A 27,513-nucleotide genomic window follows, 5' to 3' on the forward strand; every position below is an offset into this window, starting at 1 on the left:
TTATATCAATAGACAAGTTTGAGGGACACTGTATATTTATAGTCTCAGACCATGGACACAGTTTATGTTTTCATTGAGTTATGTCACCTTTATTAAATTGCAAGATAGCTCAATAATTTTCTCTCTATGTTTTATGTATTCATCATTAGCTATATCCCAAAGAATTTTATTTTTTCCATATATATTTAATAGAATTTTTGATAAACGTCTCACTGCCAATTGCTGTTGGTTGTTGAATATGGATTTGGTATCTAACCACCTAACTTCCTATTAATCTCAATAATTTAATGCCATATTTTCTGTGGTTTTTAAAATGTAGACAATCATAATATCCACTTCATTTTAAGGCCTAAAGTTTCCAGCACATTGTTAAATAGAATAGTGATAATAGAATCATTTCTTTGTCTCTGATTTTAAGAGAAATTCTTTTAATGCTTCAGTATTCTTAAAAAAAACCTTACTTATGCATGTTTAGTAAACAATCTTAACAGGGTTAATTAAGATCCTACTTAGTCTTATTTTGCCAAGAGCTTTTATCATGAATGTGTTCTGAATTGTACGAAAAACAGTTTCTTCATCTGCTGTGATGATCATATGGCTTTTAGCTTTGATTGGATTAGTTACATTTTATGTTTTTTTCTAATGTTAAACTACTCCTATATCTATGGAATAAATCTGGAATAATCCTACCTGGTTATTTTTAAAATACATTATGAGATAATGTCTGTTAATATTTGTTTTAGAATTATCTCAATTTTTTCCTGAGTGAGAATAACACTAATTTTCTTTCTTACATTGAACTTTTCAGGATTTGTTAAGAAATTTATATGGTTTTAATTCATCCTTTTCTATTCTCTAAAATAGTCTGTATAATTCTGGAATGATCTGCTCTTTGGGATTTTAGTAGAAATCACCTGCAAAATCATCACAGCTTGGTATTTATTGGAAAGATGTTAAAGAGTTGGTTCTATTTCTTTCATTGTTCATGGATGATATTGACAACTTTTTGGTCTAGTCTCTCAGCTAGAAATGGTCAACTACAATAATTTGAGTTTGTTAAACCAGTTTGTTGTGCCTTCTATATATTTGTATATCATGATAAAAGTATCTATTTTTTAATTTAACCCCACAGTCTAAAGATTTGAAACCACCATGTTTCTTTATTTCTTCTCAATAAGTCATGGGGAGTAAATAGTTACTGGAAAGCATAGCTTTTTTATGGTTTCTGTAACAAATTATCATACACTTAATTACTTAAAACACCCAAATTGATGACCTTACAATCCTCTCCATTAGAAGTGTGGCCCAGATCTCGTGGGCTAAAATGAAGGCATCACAGGGCTGACTAGCTCCCTTCTGGAAGCTCTAGAACAGAAGCCATTTCCTTGCCTTTTTTTTTAGGTTCCATAGCTGCCTGTGTATATTTACTTGGGTCCCCCTCCCTCCAGCTTCAAAACCAGTATTCATGAGTCAGATCCTTCTCCCATCACATCTCTCTGTGTGTGTTTTCAGTCATCACATCTCTCTGACTCTGAACTCTTCTGCTTCCCTCTGCTGTATTTGAGGACCCTTGTGATTAGCACAGGATAATCTCCCTCTATTAAGGTCAGTTGACTGGTGGCCTAAATTCCACCTGCAACCCTCACTTCCCTGTGCTGTGCAATCTAACATATCTGTCAGCAATACTGACAGATAAATAGTTGCCACTTGAATCTGGAATGATGCTTCATGCCCCCTGAAATTTAAGGATTCTGTGATAGTTCATCCAACCTAAGATTGAATTAAACTATGACACAATTCTAACAAGTCACTGATTACAAAATGAATCTCAATTTCAGAAATGTTAAAAGATGAACACCCAGTTCAGAATTAATATTTTGTTGATTAAAACATTTAATAGCATTTTCTTCCAGTATCTATATACTTACCTACCAATCAATCAAACCATCTAAGCAACTAAAACAACAGGCAGAAGTATGATTGAGAGGATGGCAAAAAAATTTTTACCTTTTACCCTCTAAATAGCTTTTCAACTATGAGCTAAATAAACATGTAGAAAATATCAACTGAAGCATTTATTCATAATATTCCATAACAATGATGTGGCTCAAATCATTTAACACGTACATATCTTTTGCATTAGCAAATGAGCAGAGTACCCTATTGTTTCAAAATTAAAATGCTGGTAAATAAATGTTATTTCCAAGTGGGTATTTATCATTTCGTTATATATTTTAATTTGTACAATTTTACTCTATGACCTCATTCTAAGATATTTTTCTCACCTTTAGTTTTCTAGTTGTATTGTCCTCTACTATACGAACTTATCATGTTACAAAGGAAAGCTGACTTTCATTATAGCAAGAGGCTCTGAGGCAGAGGCCAGCATCACAGACTGACGGAGATGCTGGGAAAATTTATTATCAGCCTGAGGGGAATAAAAGAATGTGACACAAACCAATGCATACTCAGTACCAAGTGTCACAATTTCACAACATTTGTGAGGTCAGTAATACAGCCTCTCTTGTACAGGTGAGGCATACAAACTGAATGTGTGAGAGCATGTGTCCACACTTAGGTAGTTAATAAACAGTAGACCTGATTTAAATCTAGATGTCTGACTTCAAAAGCCAAGCTCTGCTCTATTTCAGAGTTCTCTTCATCTATAAAGTAATAATGTGAATAAAACAGGAAAGTTCAGATTTTGAAGGAATTAAATGTGCTGATGTCTATGACAGTGTTGCTCAAACACAATGCACAGTGTAAGTCACACCACTGCAAAATACAGGCATTCCTCTCGATTTATAATTCAAGTTAGGAACATACATTTAAAGCTTTTAACTGCTGTCCTTTCCTTCTCACTATACCGAGGAGAGAAAAGCTAAGAAAAAGATGACTAAAGAAAAGCACCTGATGCAACCCACAGTATTACATGAGATTTTAAAATGTTTACTAATAAACACTTTATTGATTTAACCCCCATGTCTCTTGTTTTGTTATAGTAGAGATTGAGGACTGTTAAGGAGACCAATAAGCCACACGTACCTTTTTAATTTTTGGAATGAGTCACAGAGCAGTTTACCAAAACCCTCTTAATAAAAGGGGAAATGATTACTATTGCCCTGTATTTTTTCTTATAAATGAATATATGAGTATCAGGAAAGATCTCTGCCTCAAGCTTCAAGTTAGAGAAATAAAAGCCTTAAATGGGCTTAAATAATAAGGATATTTACTGGCTTACACATTCAGAAGCCCAGAGTTAGACAAGGTTGCAGTAATTTTGCAATATCATTGAGGAGACAGGCACCCTTCATCTCTCCATTCTGCAGTGTATGAGTCCGGCTTCACCTGAAGGCTGTTTTCCTTTATGATTATACTGATCAAGGTTGCATTTTGCCTTGTTTACACACATGAACAAGTTCTAACTATGAAAAATGCTCCTTTCTGTAGTTTAATGAGACAAACATGGGTGACAGATCACATGTCCCAACCACAGCAACGTCATCTGCCTCCTGGGTTAGGCCTAAGGTCCTGAAATCTACATGGCACTGTGGCTGCACAGTGGTAGATGCGCGGACAATGAGATGGCAACCGCGATACCTATTTTTAACAAATGTCTTTCCAGACCCTATCAATGTACAATCTCTAAGCATAAGCATGGTTAGTGTGATGGTATTTTTTGTGAGTGTAAAGATCAGGGTGAAGAGCCTATTCTTTCTTGGTTGTTACAGCTTTTCATCTTACCTATCCTGAAGAACTACTTCATATTTTTACTCTGCTCAAGACTAAATAGGAAAAAGACACTTGTATCATATTTGGGGTGAGAAAAAAAACTACCATAAGATACAGAGGGGGGAAACAAGGATTTAGTGATGCCAAATGTGATCTAAAGAATCTAAACACAAAAAATACAGAGTGATCTCAGGAAGGGTATTGGACTATCCAAATCCTACACTACAATATTTAAAACCAATTTTTATCAAGCCCTTATGGACAGGAGAACAGAGCTGAGGACTAATGATATCATTCTTCAGACGAACTCTACCCACTGATTGTTCAAACACACCAAGTTACTTCATTATTCAAATGTGTTCTAAACCAGAAAATAAGTTTCATAGATAATATATGTCATGTACATGTACGCTATTTCCTAATTTCCAGATTTAGGAAGGTATGAAACATAGTCATAATAAAAAGAAACTGGCTTGCCCCTTATTAGTACTTGTTTCCTTAGTCTGCACATCCATGCTGTAAAGAGGTGATGAGTGAGCATAATTGTGGAAGATCCTGCCTGGGTGGATGAATTCTTTCAGGGGCTTGGAAGGAGCAAGAACTGATGGGCCTATATTAAAGATGGCTTTAGGAGCAACACAGTTGTTTTAAGTGGAGGGAAATTTTGAGACAAGCTTTATTAGTAATCAAAAGCTATCATGGTTAGGGTTAATGAAAATTATGTTTCAAGATTTAATTTCTGGAGATTTAGGGAAGAAGAGGAGAAGAGAATGGCAGAAAGCAGTAAGTTAACATTAGGAATACCATCGCTAAATGAACTCAGCTTTTCCTGAGGTGTCCAGCTTGTTTTATGTTTATAATCCCTTCTGAACCAAACATTCCTTTGAATCCATCATCATGTGCTTTCAACTATTATAACTAACTTCCACTTAGTACCTTAGATCTAAATCATCTTAAGTTGATGAGAACTTAAGTTAATTGAACTAGTAAGAGTTATTTTTTTAAAGACCCATACCATTTATTCTATTTATACCCCTATTTTTGTTTATGTAACAAAGAACAAATGATGCCTCAAAGATGGCAAAATACTATTCCCCTATACTAATGAACCTTATATGGTATGTCAAAACTAGATTATGACTATTAAATATACCTTCCTAATACCTTATTATTTACAGCTATATGATTTAAAACTATATATAGTTACATATTTTATATGTAGTTCATATTTATCTATCTAGATATATATGTGGAAAGGTATATTTATACAGATGCATTTATATTAGCATATATGTTACCATTCTCTCAAAAGTAAAAACTGTGGTTTAATGGATTCCATTAGCTATATGGTTATGTTTTAGAATTTTAGATATCCAAGGACAAAATACAGAAAATTTGCTACTTTATGTAAAGAGAATCCCATTTGTCAGGCAACTTAGATGAACTTCCTTTGATATAGTCTACAAAGAACTTCAAGCATGTATAACTCAAAAGCAAATCCATTAGCCTGTAAAAGGTCAATCATATTGTCATTAATATATTTTGCTTTAGTTTACCAATAATAATAGAATTTTATTGAACCCATGTGTATATCTCTGGAAAAATAGCAAAAAAGAACTCATGTAATTCTAAAGCATTGAGTAAAGTTTTCCTCCATATACAGTGTATACATGTTTTTAAGCTGTTTCATTAATAACTGAAGTGATAACACATGATTAAAAATATAGGTTGAATATACATCTTTGACATTCTAAAAATACTCCATTAAAACTAGCACTCTCAAATAATTTCCTATATTTAAACAACTGACATATTCAACATTCTCAGAACTCCTCAAAGTGTAAAAATTTTAAGGTGCACTTACCAACAGTATCACATGGTTCATCTTTGTGTACACAGAAGTCTTTCCTAGAAAGAAAAGTAGACAATTGAAGTAAAAATAAAATTTTCCATAAACAATAGATTATGAATCATATTTAATAGTTACATGAATAACTGAACCACACCCTTTTTCTCCAGGTACTTAGTAAAACTGAAAATGACTATTTTTAATTCTAAGAAAATGTTCTATAGAAATGATATTATTTCTATAGAACATATAATGATATAGAAATGACTAATATTTTTATGATATATTTTTATCTGAAATAATCCTGAAAAATGTTGCCCTATTCCATAGCTAACATTTCAAAAATGAAATTTCATCTTGTTTTGAATTTTACAGTATTCTATTTTTTTTATTACAAAAAAAATAGTGTCTGGTGTTGAGACATGACTTTCTTCATGAAAAACATTGTAATATCTCTACTTCACATGACACAAATGACTTCCAGATTGAAGATTTAAACATAAGAAATACATTTTAAAAGGACATAACATTTTATACCATCAATTGGCAAGAATTTTAGAAGACTAATAATAATCATTTTAATAATGGCACAAGAAAATAATTATTTTTACATAGCTGGGATCTAACCATGAATAATATTCTACAATTTGCTCTTTATTTGACTACTAGATCTTGGAGAGCATTCTGTACAAGTTAGGAGCTTTAGAGGCAAACTATATGAAAGTAAAACTTTATCTGCCTTTTACTAGTTATGTAATCTTAGGCAACTTAATTACCCATTTGTGCCTCAGTAACCTCATCTAAAAAATAGAAGTAATGATGATATTTACATACCACATGTTTATCATACAGATTAGATGATTTAACACATATAAAACATTTAAAATACAGGTTCAGTGTGTGGGCTCAAGGAGTTAACACCTAAAAGTCATTTAAAATAATGCCAGTCACATGGTAGCCTCTCAAAAGCTACTTGATATTTTTGTTGTTTCTTGTTACTGCTAGTCCTGTACCATAAATTAAGCAGTTTCCTATTGATGAGCATTTAGGTTCTGCAGAATTTTACTATTACAAATAATATTGCAATTAGTCTTTGGGTGTGTATGAGAGAAAATTGAAAAAAAAAAGTAGTAGAAAACCTCTTTGAAGAAAAATTGCTGAAAACTTCCCCAGTCTGGGGAAGGAAATAGACACCCAGATTCTGGAAGCACAGAGAGCCTCTAACAAAAAGAACCCCAGGAACATAACAACAGACAAGTAACAATTAAAACAGCAAACATTAGGAATAAAGGGAGGGTATTGAGAGCATATATAGAGACAAAAAATTACTTACAAAGGGGAATCAGCAGTCTTCTCAGCAGAAAATTTACAGGCCAGAAGGAAGGGGTATAAAATATTTAATGTACTGAAATGGAAACACCTCCAACCAAGAATCCTCTAGCAAGGTTATCACTCAGAACTGAAGGAGAGATTAAAAGTTTCCCAGATAAACAAAAGTGAAAAGAATTCACCACCATTAAACTGGCCATACAGGATATGTTAAAGGGGCTTCTGTACATGAAAATGTTCTTAAACCTAAATATCTTTCATCAGTGAAAATAAATCCACACTAAAGGTAGTAAACCAATTGCTAAGTAAGTGAAGTTTTAAAAAAATAGTAGTAAAAACAACTATACATAAAATCTGTCAAGGGATACACAAAAAATCCAGACTATGACATCTAATATGTATAGATGCAAAAGAAGAATAAAAAAGAAGTAATTTTAGACTGATAGAGTGACAAAATACAGACTGTTAGATATTTAGAAAACTATCTATGGTAACCACAAATCTAAAGCCTATAATACATAAACAAAAAAAATTTTTTTAAAGGAATCCAGTCACAACACTAAAAACCATCAGATAAGAGAAGAATATAAAAGAGGAAGAAAGGATCAGAGAGGAACTACAGAAACAACCAGAAATCAATTAATAAAATGGCAATAAATACATACCTATTAATAACTATCTTAAATGTAAATGGACTGAATCCACCAATCAAAACACACAGGACACAGAATGGATGAAGAAACAAGACCCATCTATATGCTGCCTACAAGAGACTCATTTCAGACTCAAAGACATACACAGACTGAAAGTGAAGGGATGGAAAAAGATATTTCATGCAAATAATGAGAAAAAAGCAGGAGTAGCAGTACCTGTATAAGAAAAAAAAACATTTCAAAGAAAATAACAAGGGACAAAGAGGTACATTACATAATGATAAAGGGGTCAGCTCAACAAGAGTGTATAACCATTATAAATATCTATGCACCCACATAGGAGTGTAAAACAAATGCAAAGAGAGAAATAGGCCACAACTCAATCATACTAGGGACTTCAAAACACCAATCACATCAATAGACAGAACAACCAGACAGAAAATAAATAAGGAAACAGAGGCACTGAACAACACACAAGATCAGATGGACTGAACAAATATCTACAGAATGTTCTACCCAAAAGCAGTGAGATATGCATTTTTTCTTAAGTGCACATGGAACATTTTCTAGAATAGATCACAATTAGGAGACAAATAGATCACAAAAAAAGCCTCAATAAATTCAAAAAGACTGTAACTGGACCAAGCATCTTTAAGATCACAGTGGTATGAAACTAGAAATTAATTTCTTGAAGAAAAAAAACCCCCACAAATACATGGGAGGCTAAAAAACATGCTTCTAAATAATCAATGGATCAAAGAGGAAATCAAACAATACATGGAGATAAATGAAAACAAAATACAACAGTTCAAAACATACAATGCCACAACAGCAATTTTAAGAGGGAAATACATAGCAATACAGGCCTGCATCAAGAAAGAATAACAATCCCAAATAAACAGTCTAAATTCACAAGAAACTAGAAAATGAATAACAAATAAAACCCAAAGTTAGTAGAAGGAGGGACATAATAAAGATCAGAGGAGAAATAAATAAAATAGGGAAGAATAAAAATAGAATAATATCAATGAAACCAAAAGCTGATTCATTGAGAAGATAAACAGACAAACCCCTAGCCAAGAAAAAAAGACAGGACACAAATAAACACAATAAGAAATGAAAAAGGAATTGTTACAGCTGACACAGAAATACAACAAATTACAAGAGAATTCTTTGAAAAATTATATGCCAATAAATTTGACACCCTATAAAAAATGGACTAATTCCTAGAGAAGTACAACCTTCCAGGACTGACCCAGGGAAAAGCAGAAAATCTTGACAGATCAATTTCCAGTAATGAAACTGAATTGGTAATCAAGAAACTCCCAACACAGAAAAGTCTATTATCAGGTGGCTTCTCTACTGCATTCTACCAAACACTTAAAGAAGAGCTAATACCCACCCTTCCTAAAATATTCCAAAAGGTAGATGAGGAGGAAATACTTCCGAATTAATTCTATGAGGCCAGCAGCTGTCTAATGTCAAAACCAGACAAAGAAACTACAAAAAAAGAAAATTATATACCAATATCCATGATAAATACAAATGCAAAAATCCTCAACAAAATATTACCAATCCAAATTTTAAAATACATCAAAAGATCATCCATCACAACTGTATTCCAGGGATGCAAGGACAGTACAACATTTATAAATCAATGTGAAACATTCACAACAACAAAAAGGATAAAAACCACACAATTTCAATAAATACTGGAAAAGCATTTGGCAAAATTCAACTTCCATTCATGATAAAAACTCTCAACAAAATGTGAATAGAGGAATACACCTCAACATAATAAATGCCATATACAACAAACCCACAGATAACATCATATTCAATGGCAAAAAGCTGAAAGCTTTTACTCAAAGATCAGGAACAAAACAAGGATGTCTACTCTCACCATTTTTATTCAACATAGTAGTGGAGGTTCTAGCCACAGTGATCAGACAAGATAAAGAGATAAAGGCATCCAAATCAGTAAGGAAGAAGAAAAACTGTCACTATTTGCAGATGACATAACTTAAAGACTCCATCACAAAATATTAGAACTAATAATTGGATCCAGCAAAGTTGCAGGATACAAAATTAAGACACAGAAATGTTTCATTCCTATATACTAACAATGAACTAGCAGAAAGAGGAATCAGAAAAGCAATTCCATTTACAATGCATCAAAAAGAATAAAATACCTAGGAGTAAACCTAACCAAGAAGGTGACAGACCTGTACTCTGAAAACTCTAGGACATTTAGGAGAGAAATTAAGGAAGACACTAATACATTGAAATCTATCTCATGCTCATGGATAGAAAGGACTAATACTTTCAAAACGGACATGCTGCCCAAAGCAACTTAAACATTCAATGCAATTGCTATCAAGATACCAATGGCATTTTTCAATGAACTAGAGCAAATAATCCCAAAATTCATATGGAACTACAAAGACCCCAAATAGCCAAAATAATCCTGAGAAAGAACAAAGCTAGGGGTATTATGCTCTCTGATTTCAAGCTATACCAGAAAGCTACAGTAATCCAAACAGTATGGGGCTGGCATAAGAACAGACCCATAGATCAATGGAACAGACTAGAGAGCTCAGATATAAACCCACACATTTATTGTCAATTAATGCACAATAAAGGAGCCACGAATATACAATGGGGAAAAGACAATCTCTTCAGTATCTGGTGTTGGGAAAACTGGACAGCTATAAGCAAATGAAATTGGATTACTCCCTAACCCCATGCACAAAAGTAAACTTGGAATGGATCAAAGACCTAAATATAAGATATGAAACCATAAAACTCTTAGAAGAAAACATAGGCAAAAATCTCTTGAACATAAGCATGAACAATTTTTTCCTCAATGCATCTCCTTGGGCAAGGGAAATGAAATAAAAAATGAACAAGTGGGAGTGCATCAAACTAAATAGCTTCTGTACAGCAAAGGACACCATCAGCAGAACAAAAAGACAACTTACAGTATGGGAGAATATATTCATAAATGATATATCTGATAAGAGGCTAACATCCAAAATATATAAAGAACTCATATTCCCAACACCAAAAAAACAATAATCCAATTTAAAAAATGGTGGAGGACCTAAACAGACAATTCTCCAAAGAAGAAATACAGATTCCAACAGGCACAAGGAAAGATGCTCCCCGTGGCTAATAATCAGGGAAATGCAAATCAAAACCACAATGAGATATCACCTCACACAAGTCCGAATGGCCACTATCCAAAAGACAAGGAATAACAAATGTTGTCAAGGATGTGGAGAAAACAGAACCATCCTACACTGTTGGAAGGAGTACAAATTGGTTCAGTCACTGTGGAAAGCAGCATAGAGGTTCCTCAAAAAAAAAGAAAGAAAGAAAGAAATACCATATGACCCAGTAATTCCACTTCTAGGAATTTACCCAAAGAAAACAAAATTCTTGATTCAAAAAGATATATGTTTATTGCTGCATTATTTACAATAACAAAGATACAGAAGCAACAAAAATGTCCATCAATGGATGAATGGATAAAGAACAGGTGGTACATATATACAATGGAATATTATTCGGTCACAAGAAAAGAAAGAAATCTTGCCACTGGTGACAGCATGGATGGATCTAGAGGGTATTATGCTAAATGAAATAAGCCTGGCAGAGAAAGGCAAATACCACATGATTTCACTTATTTTTGTAATCTAAAAACAAAACAAAACAAAATGAACAAAATAGCAGCGGATTCACAGATGCTGATGGGTGGTTATCATTGGGGTGGGCTAGAGTGGGTGGATGAAGGGGATAAATGGGCACAAAATTCTCAATCATAATATAAATCTGTCATGGAGATGGTAGTACATCAGGGAAAATACAGCCAATGATGCTGTTACATCTTTCTATGCTGACAGTAACTGCACTAGTTGGGGTGAGGATTTAATCATGTAGATAACAGCTGAAACACTGTATTGTATACTTAAAACTAATATAAGATTGCATATCAACTATATTTCAATAAAACAAAAATTAAGTGAAACACCCCTGTCAATTTCATCAATGATATCTCCATTGATTAAATACAATGATTAGGTTTCATTTCACATCTTGCTTGGCTTATCAGCACGTTTTGTGATCTAATACTTATTCATAGTTTTATAAACATGTTCAAGGCATGTTTAAAATGTATATTCACTAATTGGAGCAAAGCTATATATGTTCATAAGATCTAGCTATAATAAGCTCTGCTATACAACTGTTCAATAGAAGGAGAAATTTTTAATTTATTTTTCCATCTGTTACTGAGGAAAAGCTGTTAAAATTCCATTGTGGTTATAAATTATTTGATGTCTCCTTGTAATTCTGCTGATTTTTGCCTTATGTTGAAGCTAAGTTATCTCTTTAAATTTGTGTAATTACTTTGAATTAGTTTTTGTTGTGTAAAAACTCTACTTAGGCTTTATAATGTTTTCTGTGTTAAAGTCTATTGTGTCTAATATTTGCTCTGCATAACTTTTTCCTTTTCTTTATTTTCAACTTCTTTTCAATATATTCTCTAGGTCTCTTAAAAGCAGCATATGGTTAAAATTGTAAAACTGTTACATATCTTTATAAGTAAATACTCTTTCCCTATACCCTGTAATTACATTATGCTCCCCCAGATAATTCAGGATAATTTTCTAGTCTCAAAATCCTTAACATAATCACATTTGCAAAGTCCCTTTTGCCATGTAAAATAAGTTACATAGTTATTTGTCTTTACAAATAAATCTAGTTTTATTTTTCTCCTTCTGCTGTTTTGAAAAGTAACACTAGATTGTGTTTGATTTATGGTTACCTTTACATTTTAGAGTACATTGTATTAGCTTCCTATTGCTGCTGTAACAAATTTTGCAAATTCAACAGCTTAGCACAAATTTATTATCTTACAGTCTCTATCAGAAGTCTGAAATGGAGTTCAGTGGGCTAAAATCAAGGTGTCAGCAGTATTGTGTTCCTTCTGGAAGCTCTAAGTGAGACTATGTTTCCTTTTTCAGTCTAAAGGCTGCCTGGAGTTCTTGACTCATGTTCCCCTCCATCTTCAAAGCTAGTAATTATGTCATTTTGACTTCTGCTTCCATCATCACACCGTCTCTCTTTGCCTCCTCTTTCCCTATACCCTGTGATTACATTAGTCTCTGCCAGATAATTCAGGATAATTTCCTAATCTCAAAATCGTTAACACAACCACATCACAAAGTCCCTTTTGCCATATAAGATAACATAGTTACAGGTTCTGCAGATCACTTGAGATGTCTAGTTATAAATTATCTTTAGTCTTCTCCTGAATAAGAGGACATCACATGCTTTTAATCCAATCTTTTCCTTCAATCTTTGATGTTATTTTTATCTGACATTATAATTCCATCTCAGCTTTTAAAATCTCAAGTTAGACAGTTTTTTTCTAACCATTAGTGCTTATTTAGATTCACCTACAATTCAGCAATTTCATTTCTCAGTAATATCTTCACTTTCTGGAGAGCTTGTTACTCCTTTTCTTTAAATATTTCCTTCAGTGTACTTTTCCTTCAGTGAAGATATATGAATAGCAAATTATTCTAGTCTTTGCTTCCTTAATTCTCATTAGTTTGCATGTATTCATAAATAAATGGTACTAAGGATAAAAATATAGGTCACTTTATTGGTCCTCTGCATATTGAAGATATTATTTCTTTTTTTTTCTAGCATTTATAAATGTACATTAGAAGCCTGCAATCACCTTGTTCTTCTTTTGTGTTTGGTTTCTGGTTAAGTTTTCTATTGAGATGTAACTGACATATAACATCAGCTCTGGTTAATTTTAAGAGTCTATTTTTTGTCTCTGTAGTTCTACAGTCCCATTGAAATGTATTTAGGTACTGAGCTTGTCTTTCTCTTTCGTGGTATTTGCATGCTTTTCAATTTGAAGAACCATGAACACATAAAAATTCTCATATCATCTATTTAGCTAATTCCTCTCATATTCTCTCTGCTCTCTTCTTATGGAACTCCTTCAGGAGCATGCTTGTTCCTCTCATTTTGTTGTCTATAACTCTCAGGTGCCCTTTGTATTTCCATCTCTTAACCATTCTATTCAGCCTTCTAGGAGAATCCCTCACATCTGTCATCCAAGTCACTAATGCTCTCTTAAACTGCATCTAATCTTCTCTTTGACTCAGAAATGGAGATTCTAAATATAAATACTTTCCTTTTATAGAAGTTTTATTTTCACAATTTTCAAATCAACTCTTCTTTTTCCCCCAAACACCTTATTCTCACATTTTGGTTTTTAATCTAGTGAACATGCTTTTATGTAATCCGTGTCAATTTCTTAAATTATTCTTTAATGTGATCTTGGCTCTTACAATGGGAGATGTTATCATTTTGTGTTTTGGAATTCTACTGTGAATTCATTTAGCTGTGCTTTATTTATGATTTTCTTCTGTGGTATAAGTCAAAAGAAAGCCCCTCCTGGGTAGCTAAGTCTTCAATGCTTGAATCATGTTCATGGCAGTGAATACGCAGAGGAGCCGTGTGGTCATGGCTTGACGTAGGATACTTTCTGCTAACAACCTGTGCTGTTTGCAGAGTTTTCACCAGACCCCACTTGTATTAAGGCTGTAGGTTTCAGAGAGTACCACTTTTTCAGTGTGCAAAGCCTCAAAAAGGAGCCTTCAGGTGGGAGTTGAGCCCAAGAACCCAGATTTTTTAATCCAATGAACTCCTTCTGGGGCAGCTACCACATTATCTCAGAAGTACTACATTTTTTTTCTTTTTTTTTTGCCAGAGCCCTCTTTGTTTTTGGCTCATCTGTGCATGTAAAGGATTTTCAGTAATTTTGTCCATTATTCTCAGATCTCTACAATGGGAAGATTTTCTGATCATCTAGTCAGCCAGATTATCACATAATTAAAGGAACTGATCACAATCTGTGATATAGCACACAGTAATTAAGCAGAGTAAAACATATTTATTGAAAACACTAAATGTTTGTATACATAGAAACAAGCCATGTAGGCCTTATTCATACATTTTATATCACACAGCTACTTTTACCAAACCTTAAAAGACTGAATAAGTTCCTGAACAAATGTTCCCATTGATTTCAATTGGTATTTAACATTTTTCCCAAGATATCCTTGTATAACTGAGGATTATGTGAGTTATTAATTACTGCAGAAGTTAGTGATTGCTACAATATTGTCATTTTTCTTCCATAGGTTGGAGTTAGAAAATTATGTGTGGATAGCCACAGGTATGAATAAACTGGGAATGAAATACTTTAATATTAACAACTATTTTAATTTTTTACTATTCCTCCTGGCAAATTTCTGACAGAGATGTTTCTATGAAACAGATAAGAGAATCAACTCTTGATTACTAGAGTCATGGGGAGAAGAGTTGAGTCCAGACAAAGGAGATAAAATATAGTCTTAAATAACATATTTGCAATACAGGCACAATACAGACTTAATATAAATGTAATTCATTTAACTCATATACATTATTTATAAGTACATTTACCAGTCTGCAGTTATAAATTGCAAAAAGAGTATAAGAATGACAGTTTATCACATAAAAGCCTTCACAAAGAATCACAGGAAGATTTATTACTTCTGTGGGTCTTTTAGCTAACAACATTTCTCCAATACTTCACTAGGACTCCAGGGAGGCAGAGAAACTCAGACCCTTTTGCACATTATTCCTTCATCCTTTCTTTGCTCATTTAAACTCCACCCTTAAATATTTGGCTTTGATTTGTTTTAGTGGCCATGCCCTCTCCTGCCAATGCTTTTACAATGCAAGTCAGAGGCATCTTTGCTCCAGAGAGGGCCTACTGCAGGGAGTAGATCATCCCCTAAATGCAGTCAATACAGATAATGGAGTGTTGCACACGCAGTGTACTGATTACAGTGCATTTCCAAACAATAGGAACAGTACATGTTTTCACTAATCTGCAAAATGTTACTATTTTTCTCAAATATATGATTATTTTGGCAAATCTGTAAGCTAGTTAATCTATCCTGGATAATTGAAAGTTGGCTATTATCATTTGATACATGAATCTTCACTCTACACAAATATTTTCTTTTCCATATAGAAGATACAATCCTATCAATATTGCATATGGCTTAAAAATCTACTGTTCCAACTGAATGAGCGTTGCAGTGTAGACTAAGTTTTGTTAGTTATTACACAGTAGATAGCAAAGAAAAAGAAATTTTAATGAACTAAATAATTGTATTGTCCACCAGCATTGGGGGTCTTAATATTTATACACTTTTTGGAAAAAATGACCTTTAAGAAAATGCATGCCTACATTAGAAAAACAACTCTAAATAAATGAGAGAAGACACACTGAGATTTTATTCCATAAAAGGTAACCACTCACACTACCCTACCTTAAACTTCTAAATTAAACTAGTGGACAGTACTCCCTTCAATATTCAAGATATAAAACCTTTTGGTTTTATAAATCTGGCCAAAACAAGAATGCTCTTAATCAGAACACTTGTTTCTTAAGTCACATGTTTTTAAAAAGCTGAGTGATTCCTACAAAGCCACTGAGGCAAATTCTCACTGGCCCCAAACCCCAGCGTCTTTCCACTGGGAAACAACCTTCAAATACATCATATTTCTGGTCACTGGCTTCTAATCACAGAATTTGGACTATGCCCCCACCCCCTAACCCCCTGCCCACATTCAAATCCGCCTTTTCAGAAGATCTAGCGGATAATAAAGTAAGAGCATGTGAATGGCCCCAGGTCTGAATCATCTGAACCCAGTGGTTGAGAATTTTAGAGCTCCTTTTGCTGTCTTTCTTGATGCCTGATTCTTTAATTTTCTTCTTTAGATTCTAAGTATTACACACAATCTTCTCCATCTATCAAAAAAGTCCAAAAAGACACTTCTTCTGGTGCTAAACTTGGGCAAATTTGGTCTCTGTGGCTCAAAACCAACACCAAATGATATAGGAAAATATATCTCCTTGGTGATGAAACTATTCAGAGTCTGAATATAATTACAGATAAAGAGGAATGGAAAAGGTTTGTTGACTTTTTTTTAAAAGAAAATTGCCAGATATATTTAGCCTTTCTCTGCATCAGAACATAGACAAATCAATTTTATCACAAGGACACCATGCCTAGTTGCGCACTGGTTCTCAGGGGCATTTACATATACAACAATGTAAATGGCTCCCTCTACTGTTGTGTAGTGCACAACCTATACAATTGGATGTGATAGGATTTATTAAGTGCCTCTTTTAGCCCAAGCACTCGATAAGGGGAAGAATACAAAGAGAAGTAAGAAAGGCTTCTACTCAGAGAGCAAGTAAGAGGATGGCACACGATCACGTCGGTAATGTGGTAAGGGCTCCCAGGGTCGGAGAGGAAGCCGTATTAAATAACGGATCATTCTGTTTTGCAATTGCCTTTGCCAGCAAACAAATGGAGAGAGAAACACCCAAAACAGATGATATCGAATAATATGATAATGAAGAAAATTAAAGAGCCACGTAAAATCCAATCTTCATCCTAAGGCCGAGTCACTAAGCGTAAAGTATATTCAGATGTACAGGGAAAGGGATATTATGTGCTTTTTCTAAATGTATAATACATCATATCATAATGCATGAGGCTGCAACATAACTATTTGATTTACATAATGTGAAACAAGGGACTTCATCTGTAACTGAACAACATGATAAAATGATGACAAATGCACTGCTTATTGTCAGGGGCACTTTGAGACCTTCACACAGCCAATTTCTGTTCACTCAGCAAACCAATGAACAGAGCACATTACTTCATCCAGAAGAACTGGAAGTACTTCTAATACAATTGAAGAATAAATTGTCAGCAGCATTTACAAACCTCAGATCAGACTTTAATTCTTAATCTTCAATTCTTCAACAGTCAACATCTTTACAAAAGGCAAAAATAATGCATTATTAATTTCATAACAGTCCAAGATTGGGGGGTGGTGATGGGAGACAGAGATTTATTTGCCGCTAGACCTGTGATCACATGGATTCAAATTCTCTAATTTTGGGCTCATGCTGGCTCAGAGTACATAAAGTCTGCATCATAGAGTTTCATTATGTGAGTTTATGGAAATGACACTGTTAGACTTTGGCAACTGTAAAGACCAATAAATTCTGCTTAAGTTCTGATTTATATTCAAAAAAAATGAAATGCAGCCTTTATTTCCAAGAATGAAGATGCATCTGAGAATAAGTCTCACTGTAGAGTTTTTATAGCGCCCTGGGATATACCTATAAATGATTCATTCAAAAATTATTCTATGATTTGTATCAAATTAATATATTTCTGCCCTTTCTGTATTTTATTAAATTTCTACCATACTTGCCAATAGCATTAGTTTGAAGCTAACTTTCAGAAGGGTTGTACCTAAAGGAGTATCTATATAAAAGCAAAAACATCTCAGTAAATAGGAAAGACAAAGTATCATGAAGAAAATTAAGTCCTAAATTAAAGAGTATTTTCAAGAGACACAGACTTTGTCTCTCCCATTATTTCAAAGAGCTATGTGAAAACTAAACTAAGAAATCATATATTTGACATTTGGGAGAACATGTTTTATGTTTTTGGTACTATGAGCCCATTAAGCACTAGGTCAGCTCTAAGCTATTTACTTCACTTTATCACACAGAACAATTTAACAAATGTATTGCTGCAGATAGATTTGTACTTATACAAACATTACTCATTTTAATTGAAACCAAAATTAATAGCTGAGCTCAAATTCCTTCCTACTAATGTGTTCATGTAACATACAATATTTCATAATTATCTAAGATGAACATTTCCTAGAAACTAGGCTGAGTTTGGCTTGTCAAATATAGATAAAGCCAAGGAATCCATGGAGATTAAAACTTTAATTTTAGTTTTCACAACTTCCTCACAAAGCTAAAAATCTGATTATGTTTGCACTGACTATTAAGGGATTCTTCCTTGATTACTCAAATCATTCATCTAGATTTTCCTCCTTAACTGGTGCTAGATCACTCAGAAATCAAACATTGTTAGTGGGGGTGATTTTTCACGGCTATGGTGCTGGAAGTAAAGATACGAGAAACAGTGATCTTCACATAAGCCTTAGCCCTACAGGTGAGTAAAGGGAGAATTACTTGTCAATACCTATCAATATTTTCTATGTGTATACCCTTTGACAGTTTATTTTTCAACCACAGATTTTTATTCTCATTATTTTCCCAAAAAACCAAGTCACATGTTTAAGTCCTATTTTAAGTACAAAATACCAGGGTACAAAAAAACTGACTGCGACAATCCTGCTAAAGGTTTAAGGAGGGGAACAAAGGTTTTTTTCCCATGCAACCTGAAGTGGTTTACCAAAACTAGAGCAAAAGCTTTGCCCATTAGGTTTTGAGTAGAAGTCCTGTTTAGATAGATGGTGAAGCTTTAGTTTTCCATCCCTAACAAAAAGATACTTTAGAAATAACAGTGTCTTATCTTTGAAAAATATAATTTAGGCCTACAGAGCATATGTTTAGCCCTATGGTAGTAGTCCAAGTTTTGAACATCTGAGGATGAATAATTGTTTTATAAATTGACCTCATTCAGCAGACTGAGATTATAAAATACAGGTGATAGTGTGTTTTTCAGAAATACTTAGTACAAAAATAATATGAAATATATTTAAGACCCTTGCCATGGTAAATAATTACAAAATATGATATATAACTCATATTAAAAATGAAAAATAAGGGAGGTCTATCTGTTCCCTGGAAATCCTAATCATCTATTTGCTACTCTATTCTTTTTATGAAAGCAATTCATTAAAAATATATTTTTTGGTAGAGTCAGAACTTTAAGATTTGTTAGTTTTATTCAAATTAAAAAATGCTTAAAGCCTTCAGCAAGATCAATTTTAGTATTAGCTGATTTCTCAGAGGAACTCAAAAACAAAATGATTTTTTTGTTTGAACAAAAATTAATTAAATGAACAAAATGATCTGCTCATTTAATCATACATCCCTGTCTAATCTGTCATTAAAAAGACCTCAACCATAGGAAAGAGGCATGTTTTCAAAATACATTTTATAACCTTAACAACATAATTTAAATAAAAATGTGAATACTTAGCAGAGAATAGAGAAAGATATGAGATAAAGGAATTACATCTTAGTTATTTGCTCAATAATTTGAAATGGACTCATTTTGCTTATAATCCTTTAGAAAAGACTAACACCTTTATATTTTTAAAAAGTGATTCATTTTTCCTTCTAAAACTATTTAGTCAAGGATTATGTTATATATAATTAGATATGAAAAAGATGATTCCAAATTTGTCAGTCTAAAGTTAGATACAGTTTAAGAAACAGAACAATTTCCAGTGCTCTATACATACAGCAAACTCAGTAAATTTGCAGAAAAAAAACAACAAAAAATTTTGTTATGCAATAAGATACAAAAAACAATGCAAGAGAAAATGCTCTTACTCTTTATACATAAAATTATTTTCTGTGGCTCTTTTCTCTTGCCCTAAATACACTGTATGTAAACTATAGAGAAGCTGGCAATGTAGAGGATTCCTCCAAATAATCAATGGAAGTATCAGATAATCACATTCTTTAAAAAAAATTTTCTGAAGGTCACCAATCACTGGAACTGGCTGTAAATTCCAGTAGTCCATCTTATAAATTCAACATATTGTTCTTTACACATACATAAATGGGTATAATACCAAAGGCAATTTGGTCCAGAAATACAAACGAAATCAAAAGTCTTCATGCATAGTTCAGACTACAGAAACACATTTGCTTATACCATCTGCCTTTATTTATCCTATTTTCTAATCTTTAATATTAGAATAAAAAAATGACAAAATAGTAGCTATTTTAATTGAGTATTTACTATGGGTTAAGTACTTTGTTACGTGCTTGAAGTATAACATCCCTATTGAATCTGATATCCTGTGAAATTGGTATTACTACAACCATTTTACAGATGAAAACTAAGGATCACTGAGTCAAGCCACTCTGCTCATAACTGGGCTAGTTGGGATTAATGCATGCTTGTTTGTCCCAGAGTCCAATACAATTATTGTATCAGCCATCTTTGATCCTTATGGGCTTCATTAATTTCCACTCATGCTTCAACCTTCCCTCACATTTCAAATACTTTGTAACACGTTTTTGCATTTCATTTTGCTGTTCCTTTTCCTCGGTCTTAATCATTGCTATCCACTTAATTTCCTCACAATTTTTCTACCCATCAGCTTGCTTTAATGCTGAGAAAATGAAACCAGATAAGAGCTACCTTAACCTGAAATAAAAGGAAATAATCTGCTGGCTTATGTTTCTTTGTTAAATATTCATATATTTGAACACTTGAAAAAGTTAAATGTTTATTCCATCCCTTTTCCATTGATGTGACAAATATCAGATCTCATAGACCAACAGAATTTGGAGGGCAAGTTAGTACAATATGAATTACTTAGTATAAATCCAATAGCTTTGGTATACAAAGTAGACATACTTTCAAATAACTAAAACATTACAAGTTTCAGTATTGTATTGAACTCTTGAATGAGCTTACAGTGAAAATCCCAAGGCAAGCAAACTTACTCTCTAAAACGGAAAGTGTAAATTATTAAATTAATTTTCATTGGCTATAAGCGAGCTTAAAGAAGCAAAAGGAACTAATATTTCTTTCACAATTCCTACGTGTCCTGAATTTTGCATATTGTTTTCTCATTTAAATTTAAACCTTAATGTGTTTATAAAAATGCTACTAATAATATTTAATATATTAAACTTTAACCCCAAAAAATGTTCTCAATCACTAGGGAATACCTTTAGCAACAACAGATGATTCTTAAATATGTCTAAGATAATGTGGGACAGCGTAATAACTTTATAAAGTGAATTTTAACCATGGGCTAAGAAAAACTATCAATATAAGAATATTTACAATATAATTATGCAACAAAAATATTTCTGATAGTATGTCTTCCACATGAATAAAGGTTTGCACATGATCTTACATAATCATTTGTTTGAAAAAATTACTGAATGTTTATTGTGTTACATGTTACACAAGATGTCTTATCTTTCACTCCATTCTACTCATTTTGTTGATAACAATGACACAATAATGAAATAAAAATGAGAGGTCAGTTAATCAAGTCAAGATCACCAACTAGTATTTCAATAAATACAAGTTTACCTATTTGATCATCTTTCTCATTGATTTTTATAATTGTATATATTTATTATATATGTGTATACACACATACAGATATACATTCTGGATACAAATTCACTTTTAGATATATGTACTGCAATTATTTTCTTCAACACTGACTTATTTTTTCATTTTCACATTAAAGTTTTTTAGACATAATATGGCTTTAATTTTAAAGAAGTCCAAATGATTATTTTTAAGAATTTATGGTGAGTGTTTTTTGTATCTTAAGAAATCATTTCCCTCCCTATGGTCATGAAAGTTTTCTGTTTTTAAACTAAGGATGTTATAGTTGTGGCTTTCATGTAGAATTCTATGATCCATTATGAATTAACATCACACAAACAGTTAAGCAGGGATAAGATTCATTTTTTTCGCATCGGGTATCCAGATGTCTAGAACCTTTTGATGAACAGACAGACTATCTTCTCATCACTGAATTATATTGGTAGTTGTATTGCAATTCAATTGGCCATAAATGTATGGGTATGCTTCCAGACTCTTTATCTCTTTCATTGATCTGTATGGCTAACTTTCTGCTAAAACCACATTGTTTTGATTACTGAGTTTTTGTAAGTTTAGAAATCAGGTAGTGTAAGTCCACTCAATTTGTTCTTCTTTAACAAAATTGTTTTGACTTTTTTAAGTCCCTTCCTTTTCCAAATAAGTATTGGACTCAGCTGTCAATTTCTATTAAAAAGCCTATGGAGATTTTCATTGAGATTATATTGAGTCTATAAGCCAATGTGGGGAAAACGGACATATTGGTAACAGTTTGCCTTCCAATGAATGAATCTTAATTTCTTTAATTTATCTCAGAAGTGCTTTGCAAATATTTAGAGGGAGGTTTTGCATGCATTTTGTTATTTATTCATAAGTATTTTTATGGTTTGGGAAGTTATTATAAAATTTTTCTAATAGTTTATTTTCATTATATATAAATAAAAGTATTTTTATAAATGGACTTTATATTGAAAAGTCCAGTTATAAATTCTAGCAATTTTTCTTTGAGATTCCTTAAAATTTTCTTTGTACCAATTCATCTCATCTGTGAAGAGAGACACCTTTTACTTTTTCTTCCCAATTTTCATACCTTTCCTTTTCTTTTTCCTGTAGTCCTATACTGGCTACAATCTTCAGTACAATATGGAATAGAAGTGGTAAGATGGGACAGCCCTGCCTTGCTTCCAGTCTTAAACAGAAAACATTTGGCTTTGCGATTAAGTGCGATGTTAGCTGTAGATTTTTGTGTGTGTGAATCTGTGTGTAGATACCCTTTCATATATTAAGAAAGTATTCTTAAGAACTCATTAAGACTTTGTTGACAGGGTTCACCGGCAGCCCCATACACGAGAGATATCATTTCACTGTCTCCTGGACTCATTTTTTTCTGATGGGAAGTCAGTTATTATTCTTTTAGTATGGAATTTATCTTTCTCTGGCCAATTAAATCTTTTTTTTCTGTATCTTTGGTATTTGCCAATTTTCCTATGATATGCCTACCTCTACGAGTTGTAGTTTTTCATCAAATTTGGGAAAATGTTTTACCATTTCATCTTCACCTAATACTTCTTACCCATTCTCATTCTCTTCTGAGATTCCAGTTAAACCTATGTTATTGGTAAATCTAACATCCAAGCTATCTCAGGGTCAGCTTCTATTGACTATTTTTCTTTGACCATGGGTCACATTTTCATCTTTCTTTGCTTAGATAATTTTTATGTTCCCAACATTATGAATAATATATTACAGAGATTCAGGATGCCATTATCTTCCTCTGACGAGAGCTGACTTTTGTTTTAGGAGGCACTCAGTTCCTGGCTGATCACTCTGAACTGAGGCAGGTTTGAGTTTCTTCTTTGCTAGAGAGGATCTATCAAAAGCCCTATGCTACACCATCATAAATTGGTGGGACTTGATCTCTGAACTCTATCTCCCCTAAAGACCTTCTTGGGGCTTGGTTTCAGGTTTTGTTAGGGCAGGTCAAGAGTAATCATTTCTCTGGATCCTAGTCCTTACTATGAAGATACAGCCTTTCTGTTTCTCAGGAGCAATTTAGAAAGTATTAATAAGGTTGCTTTACCCTTCTGACCCGAATCTGCTCAATTCCTGGTATCCATAGCTGCAGCACTCTGATACACCATGAGCAGTTTCTATCTGTATATATTCAGACCAGCTTTGCAATATTCTCACAGCTGATGTGCACACAGACTTCTTGGCACCTCTTCCCAAGGAAGTCTCTTGTCCCTGGTGCCCTCAATGGGACCACTGTGCTCTATCTAGATGCTAGCTTGCTTTACCAGTCAAAAAATTGTTCCCGGGCAAAAAGCTGGGTTGACTGTGGGGCTCATTAGTAAACTTTCCTTCTTTCAGAGACTGCAGTGTCACACTGTGCATTCTCCAGTAAGGGAAAGCAGTTGCTTCATAAATCTTTTCAGGTTTTACGGTTGTTTATTGCTGAAGTCCAGTATCCGGTACTCCTACAATAAACAGCCATAAAACTGGAAGTGGACATCCAATCACATTCTTGCATAGAGACTTTTTTCACCCTTATGAATTATTTACAACTAGAATAGTTTTTATATTCTATTTACATTTATTTTTATATTCATCAAGAAGCTATCATGAATTTAATAGATTTATTACAGAAAATCATCTTTAAATGTTATTGTTTATTCAATGATGTGAAATGTCAACACTGTTGATACTAAAATTAAATTGCCAGTGAACAATGAATTACCATTCATTTTTAATAGCTCTATCTAAATTTGTGGATAATTACTAAAGAGTGCTCTTATAGAGTACATTGTTGCTCATTATTTTATCTTTTAATTTTTACATTTAATGCTGCATTGCAAATGTTGGTGAGCAGTAAGGACTTTAACCATGCAGCTTGAAATTAATTCGCTAGAGGCTTAGTTGATGCTTGGAAGGAACCAGAAAGTATGTCGATATCTGAATACTGGGTACTTTCTATGGTAATGACTGAAAAACACACAGTACAGGTTCATAATTTTGAAGTTCCTCCAAAATTCACCACAGTTTTCATTTGTCATCATTAATGACGGCAACATTTTTTAAAAAAAATGACTAGCCAAATGTTTTGTCAATGTGCAGTCCAGTATGTGGCTGTTGAGAAATCAGTTATCATGAACTAAGGGAGATACTTATACCATTATGACAAAAGCTTTTGGAACACAAAATCTGGAATAAAAGCTTTCTATGAAGGGCTTAATAGGATTAGCAGCACAGCCATCAAATAAGGAATGCCATTTAATTGGCTTTGGAAAGTTTACCTTGTTATAAGTATAGCGGCATCCCCTGAAGTCATTTCCTCTCCCCAGCTTGTTGACATTTCTAAATGTATATCATTCTTTTTGCCAAATTCTTCATGTTGCCATTTACAAAAACTCTCTAGCATTTTCTCTCCATGGTGCCCGATATACAGACCTGCCTGCAAAAGAAGAGATTTCACTTCAAGGCATATTATTCTCAGATATACAAAAAGCTAAAAACTGAGGGGACTTCTTGAATTACTAAAGCAGACTGCTGGCCATCACATTCATCAGAACCTGGCAGACATTCAGGACTTGTTTACCTGATGTAAAAAAAAATCTTCAAACTTGTGAAGGTACCATAACTACAAAATCTGCTTAATGCTATTCTGAAAAAGGAGGGCAGTGCAGTGGGATACTAAGAATGTGGAACTTTTGGCCTTAAATAACTTAATCGTGTCTACAATTTAAGAACGAAGATTTTTCCAAAGGGCCAGTTAAGCAGCATGCTAAAATGATGCCACAGAATAATCTCTGTTTAAAATGAATTACAGATAAGGAAAAGTTTTAAAAGCACATGTTTAAACAAGAAAATACAACTGTCATTAAAAATCACTTTTTAAAATCACATATTGGAAAGCTAAGGTTTGTTGTCAGGATCCTTGGAAACTAAGAACATTCCACTTTTAGAATAAAAGGGAGGTATTAGCCAAAAGTGAAGGCCAGTTCTATGTACACTTTAAGTGACTCTGGATATTTCTGGATTTTAAGTCAATAAGAAGTACATCCCTAACATTCCCTTTACTTAAAAGTACCTGAACACAACTTTTCACCCACTTAATTAAACAAAAAACTTAAGACTTTCTTACTGGAGTTTCATGGAGCAGAATAAGCTTTATCACACGAAGATTGACCTGCACACCAAGACTCTTGTGTTGGAAAAGGTTAAAAACCTAAAAACAAATAAAAATAAAAATCCTAAAATAAAACTGAAGACACCTTAATTTTCCTTAAAGCTCAGACATGGGAAACAATTTCATGGTCATTGCAAAATCTTATATATTTTTAAACAAACCTTTAAATTATTATAAGATGAGCTTAAAAAGCAATAATAACTTAGCTAATTCATCTTAAATACCGAGAAATCTAGACGTAGCCTTCTGGGATATGAGTGCAGCCTTGACACTCCAGGCATCTCACAGGACACAGAGGGAAGGCTTTTCATGATATTGAAGAGAAGAATTTTAGTAACTAAACCCTCCAATTTTTCTTAAGACCACAAAATGCCATCTCTCCGTTCTTCTGAGAAACAGTCCTGAAAACCCAGCCTGCCCATACCACCTCCCAATTCATTCTTTGGGGTTTTGTTTTCCTCACCGTAGGCTGGCTGCCCAATGGGAACAGGGTTTCAAAGCTCCTCCCTTCAGGGCTGCCCACGAAGACAAGCTTTCAGGCTGCCATTGCTCAATGATCATAATAATAACTGGTTTTTCCAATGTGGTGTGTATTGATACCAGAAAGCAGGGCAAATTTTTTATGTGGTACTTCAAATTATTTTTAATTTGGAATTTAATTTTTACTAGAAAAATATAAAACTGGCACACCAAACCCCTGTTTTCTGAGAGTATTACTTAAAAGACACTAATCTATGTTAGTCTACCCTATCCAGAATGCTGGTGGAACATTTCAGGAGGTGGCTTACTTAACATACCCAGCAGTGACCCAAGTATCATTCACTGGAATAACAAGCTTAATGATAGGAAATATAGTAAAAATGGGAATTTTATAAAGCAATATAATTTATCCTTGAATCAGTGATTCCCTGCCTTGAATGATGGACATTTGCCTTTGGCTTTTATTTAGGTTTATTCTTTCTTACGCATTCTTCACTATAACCTTCTAATTCTGCCTTGAGGGAGGGTATACAACAGGATATGCAATTAAGTCAAAGCATCTATTTGGTGGTAAGCATCTATAAATATTTATAAGCTGCTAGATTTCTGCAGTCCAGGAATTGTCAGCCAAAGGCAGCTACATGTGATTCATCTGGTTAAAATTTTAGCTATGGCTATTACATCTTACTCATTAACTAGTATTTTATCAGACATCCCATTTTACATACCTATGTAAGAGCTGAGGGATAACCAACCTACAGCTGTGCTCCACCTCATACTCAATAGTACTTTGGGTGGGGCCATGCATATAAACAGATATTATTACATCTTCTGCTAATTTCAACAAACGGTCTTTCAGAAAAGAGAATGAAAAGGGCACGAGGAAAAGAGACAACAGAATGATATGAGTTCTGCACACAATTAACAAGGGTTTTTTCCTAGAAGATGTGAATTATTATTTTGCTATCTCTTCCGAGATGGGCCAAACTGCTATACCTAAAGTATTTTTTTAACTGATATCAATAAAAGAAAGGAATAGTA

General features: G+C 33.3%; 1 protein-coding gene across 1 annotated transcript in view; it reads right to left on the reverse strand.

Annotated features, from left to right (window-relative positions):
• Positions 1–27,513, reverse strand: part of ADAMTS19 (ADAM metallopeptidase with thrombospondin type 1 motif 19) — a 224,049-nt gene that overhangs the window by 144,482 nt on the left and 52,054 nt on the right. Inside the window, exons 5-7 of the mRNA XM_037007335.2 lie at positions 25,948–26,031; positions 25,100–25,257; positions 5,597–5,640 (exon numbers count right to left, since the gene is read on the reverse strand). Coding sequence (XP_036863230.2) covers positions 5,597–5,640; positions 25,100–25,257; positions 25,948–26,031 — 286 coding nt within the window. The remainder of the gene's footprint in view (positions 1–5,596; positions 5,641–25,099; positions 25,258–25,947; positions 26,032–27,513) is intronic.

The sequence above is a fragment of the Manis javanica genome, chromosome 14, assembly GCF_040802235.1.
Source record: "Manis javanica isolate MJ-LG chromosome 14, MJ_LKY, whole genome shotgun sequence".
NCBI lineage: Eukaryota > Metazoa > Chordata > Mammalia > Pholidota > Manidae > Manis > Manis javanica.